At 41.4% G+C, this 4,363-nt stretch overlaps 1 protein-coding gene across 1 annotated transcript; it reads right to left on the reverse strand.

Annotated features, from left to right (window-relative positions):
• Window positions 1–515: 515 nt before the first annotated feature.
• LOC146685915 (uncharacterized) lies at window positions 516–3,355 on the reverse strand. Its single transcript, XM_085442453.1, has 3 exons — window positions 3,184–3,355; window positions 927–2,574; window positions 516–852 (listed from the first exon to the last, which is right to left on the reverse strand). The coding sequence occupies exons 1-3, from the start codon at window positions 3,251–3,253 to the stop codon at window positions 516–518; spliced, it is 2,055 nt and encodes a 684-aa protein (XP_085298579.1). The 5' UTR covers window positions 3,254–3,355.
• Between the last annotated feature and the right edge of the window lie 1,008 nt (window positions 3,356–4,363).

Genomic DNA, 4,363 nt, shown 5'->3' on the forward strand with positions numbered 1-4,363 from the left:
GCATATTTTTAATTGATATTTTCACAGAACATTTAAGTATATGTGAGGAAAAGTATGGAAAAAGAACAAAACCCAACATCATTTCTTTTGTCTAATAAAAGTGACTTAGGCAGATTATGCCTATGACTTAGGCAGTTTTTCTTCAAACTATAAGATGAACATGACATACTATAATGTAACCATAACACACTGTAACTTTTCAATTTTAATCACAAAATGGCAGCTAGAGTAAGGAGACTTACTCACTTCACCTCACCCACCCATTAATTTGCAGAGGAGGCCTGTAGGCTCATAAAAGAGGTGTGCGTGTGTCTATGTGTGTTTGTATCTGTCTGTGTGTGTTTGTCTCTCTCTTCTCTCTCTTTCTCTTCGTGTGCGGGTGTGTGTGTGTGTGCGTGTGTGTGTGTGTGTGTGTGTGTGTGTGTGTGTGTGTGTGTGTGTGTGTGTGTGTGTGCGCGTGCGTGCGTGCGTGCGTGCGTGTGTGTGTGTGTGTACTATTTGGTAGGCTATGTATACTACTGATGAGGAAGATCATCATAGTACTTGTGGGCCACTCTTGGTAGTACATTTTTCATTGACTGTAAGTCACTGTATTTCCTCAGGGTGATGGGCAACTGAGCAGGAAAGAGTGGGATCCACTTGAATGGCTTGTTGTCGGGTATGCTGATGCGCCGAGGCAGGTCTTCCCAGTCAGATTCAAAATCCAGCTTGTACCTGATCCGTCCATCAGTCAAGTACTGCAAAGCCCGGAGGTCATGGACTGTGGGGTCCCCAACTTTTTTGCCGGGTCGAATATTGGTGACATAGGTGCCAGATAACTTCATGAAGTCATTGTGGTATAGTTGAGTCACCCTGTATGGGGATGGATTAATGCGTGCAGCCTCAAAGATGACAACGTAATCTCGTGGAGTGTAAACGTCTTGCACAATGCGCCGTTCATGGAGTCACACTCCATCTGTGTGTGGCCTGCAACTAGAAATTTCTGCTCAATGCTGACACCATGCTTCATGGCCAGGTAAAGGTAGGCGTTGCTGATGGTAGCACACCGGTTCTGATACCCGCAGCCATCACTCCAGACAATGACTTTCTCAATGTTTCTGTTGGCCTGTAGGACAGACTCAAAGTGGTTGGACTGCAGATGTGCAAAAACCTCACTGCTGAGGGAGCCTTCATGTTCTTCCCAAGCATAACAGTACCTATCTCTGTTGTTCATGTTGAAGCAGGTAAAGTTGTGCATCTGTAATTTAGTTTTGTAGTACATTGTACTTGCTTTTGTCTGGGGGCAAAGAAGAACGCGTTGAAGGTCCATTGTCCACACTGAAAGTGTGTCACTGGATTCATTTTTGTCTGCAGCCTTTTCAGCTTGAGCCTGACTCTTCAATCTCAAGTGTGTAGCAAGAGCATCCTCATCTGTATTTCCTACCTTGGCGCTTACACAGATGTCACATTGGTCTTTTTTTGGAATGAACACAGAGTAATCCTGCTCTCCAAAAACCTTCCGAAAGTATGTCTCACTCACAGCACGCTTTCCATTCTCATTGGCAGCATTCTGGTATTCCTTGTGAAGCTCTCTCAAAACTGTTCCTGGCTCCAGGAACTTCTTGTTCTGATAAGAGGGAACCTGGCGGCAGTAATGGGATGGGACTGTAGGTATTCCAGAGAGCCACTCTTTCAGGAAGGCCTGGTCTCCATCTGATATTGGCATATGAGGACCAGTCTTGTTGATCTTGGGGTTGGGCTGGGTATGAGTGTTGGGTTTCATGCCTGCAGTTAACCATGATCCAATGGTTCTCAGGGCAATACCAAGTGTGGAACAGAAAAGATTTTTGCACACAGGTATTTTGCATCTATCTGAGAGTTGCAGGTGGTATAGCAGAGATGTTGTTCTCCTTGAATCAACACCACCTTTCTTCTGTTTTATGGGCACATTTTCAACAACAGTCTGGATATACACCTTGCGTGTCTCCCAGGAAGGCATGGACCAGAAATTGTTGAAGATTCCTCTTCTCTCAACTTCAGTCAGTAGCTCACAACTTCTTTTCGTTGACTTGAAGCAGTGCTGTGATGTGCATGGTGGGCCCATGGCCTTTGGTGGTCTCTCCTGTCCCATTGTATTCTTGTAATTCTCTCCCTTCAGACGCTTTTCTTTGATGACATTTTTCTTCCACGTATGGGGCAGTGGACGCTTGTGACGAACAGCAGAAGTGCTGGGGGTTGGACTGGCTTCCTCTTCCTCTGCTTCCACCTCCCCTCCTTCCTCTTCCTCCCCTTCATCTTCGTCTCCTTCCCCTTTCTTTTCCTCTCCTTCATCTTCCTCTCCTTCTCCTTCCTTTTCCTCTCCTTCCCCTTCCTTTTCTTCTCCTTCATCTTTGTCTCCTTCCCCTTCCTTTCCCTCTCCTTCCCCTTCCTTTTCTTCTCCTTCATCTTCCTCTCCTTCCCCTTTCTTTTCCTCTCCTTCATCTTCCTCTCCTTCCTCTGGCTGCTTATCAGTCTGTTGCCCCATATCAACATAATTTCCTCCTTCTCCCTCATCTATATCCACCAACTCCTCTAAGTTCACATCAACTTCCTTTCCTGATGATACAACAGAAAATAAAATGCTGTTGGAGTATCTTAAAATGGTAAATCAAGATGACATCTAAATCTACTTGTGTAGTCAAAATGTCTGCTATGTAAAAAAAAAAAAAAAAAAAATCAATTTGTACTATTAATATCAAATCAAATCAATTTATTTTTGTATAGCCCAAAAATCACAACAACAGTCGCCTCAAAGGGCTACATGAATATTACTGGCAATAGAGTTCAACCAGTATCAGTCATTTGAACACAGTCAATATAAAGTCCAATTTAACAATTAACAATGAACCCAGGGCGTCCCCCGTCCTTAGACTCTCCTCCTAATAAAAAGCAAATGTTTGAAACATAATATAATTTGCAAACTTGCTGAAAATGCTCAAATTGCCTTTGAAATTGCCAAAGATTTACTCTGGTAGCATGCTGCTGTTAGCTAGCTGCTAGCTTGTACTACATTACTATGCTAATGCTACACTACTAACGCTAATGTTAGCTAGCCATCATACTTTGTTTGCAACAAAAAAGTAATCTTTTAACATGGTCATAACCTCTTTGATTGAATGAAAATACATTTAGTGACCAAAAAACTAAAAAAATATGAACTTTTACCAGATGTAAATGAATCAAAAAGAAGAGCAAGGGCTTCACTTGCGGTCAACCTCTTCTTCTTATCAGCCATTTTGCATACATCAAAACTGCCTAAGTCAAATTGATTGTAGCAAAACTGCCTAAGTCCAATGGTAAAACTGCCTAAGTCAAATGAATGACTTAGGCAAGTATGTTTTTTGACTCTTATGCGTGTTGTGATTGGCCAATGACATAGGCAGACGGACAGGATGATGCAGCAGTGGTAGGGGAGTAAAGTTAGGCAAAAATCTCAATTTGACCAAAAAATGACTTAGGCACTTATGCTATGAAGCTAACGAAATGCTTAATTAAATTTTTACATATTTGCATACATCAACAAAAGGAGTGTTGAGAGAACCTAGTGTTGCCGGTGCAGAATAATAAAGATAGAGCAAGTCACAAATACACTTGCCAGACCTGATAGGTTGCTCTGAGTGTGTGCCTGTCTCCATGCTCCAATTATTTCTGTGATGCTAATCAGGCAGCAGCAGCCTGATTAGTATGGTTGTCATGGTAGCACTCCTGGGATCTGACAAGAGTTTCTGGGATGGATTGACAGCATGGCCCTTACTCTGAATGACAATAGCACCAACAACCTCAATGGTGTATTTAAAAGGAGTATGTAGTATAAACATGCTCAAAGTGTAATAAATATGGATAATAAGTTACAGTCATAAAAAAATATAATATTGCATGTAAGTCCTGAAACTGATGTTTTTTGCAACATCATGATTTTTTTTTTTTTTAAAAGCTCTTTCTTAGTAATTTTTGAATATCTATTTCTGAAAAAATGACCAAGACATGCATGAATCATATGCCCTTTTTGATTTTTTCATGGCAAATAACGTGCGTTTTATCAACATGGCATGCCTAACAGTCACAGCTGTAGGAGAGTTCACAGCTCAGACGCAGAATGAATATGTATAATATGCGTGAAGCTATGATAGGTTGCTGTTTAAGAAAAAAAGCTTCAGTAGAGGATAAAAAACCCCACTTATCTGCAATCAGATAAGTGCAGATACCCTATATTCATATTCATATAGTCACAAAATACAGTGAGAGATGAATCACGTTGTCAGGCACGAGCTGTTTATTGACTAACAGTACTGAACACTAAAGTCAACCATTGCCAGCCTTCAGTTAAATTCTTATCAACTGTCAA

The sequence above is a fragment of the Copadichromis virginalis genome, linkage group LG19 (assembly GCF_057382275.1).
Source record: "Copadichromis virginalis isolate Kocher_CV1m ecotype Utaka linkage group LG19, C_Virginalis_male_GT1.1, whole genome shotgun sequence".
Lineage (NCBI taxonomy): Eukaryota > Metazoa > Chordata > Actinopteri > Cichliformes > Cichlidae > Copadichromis > Copadichromis virginalis.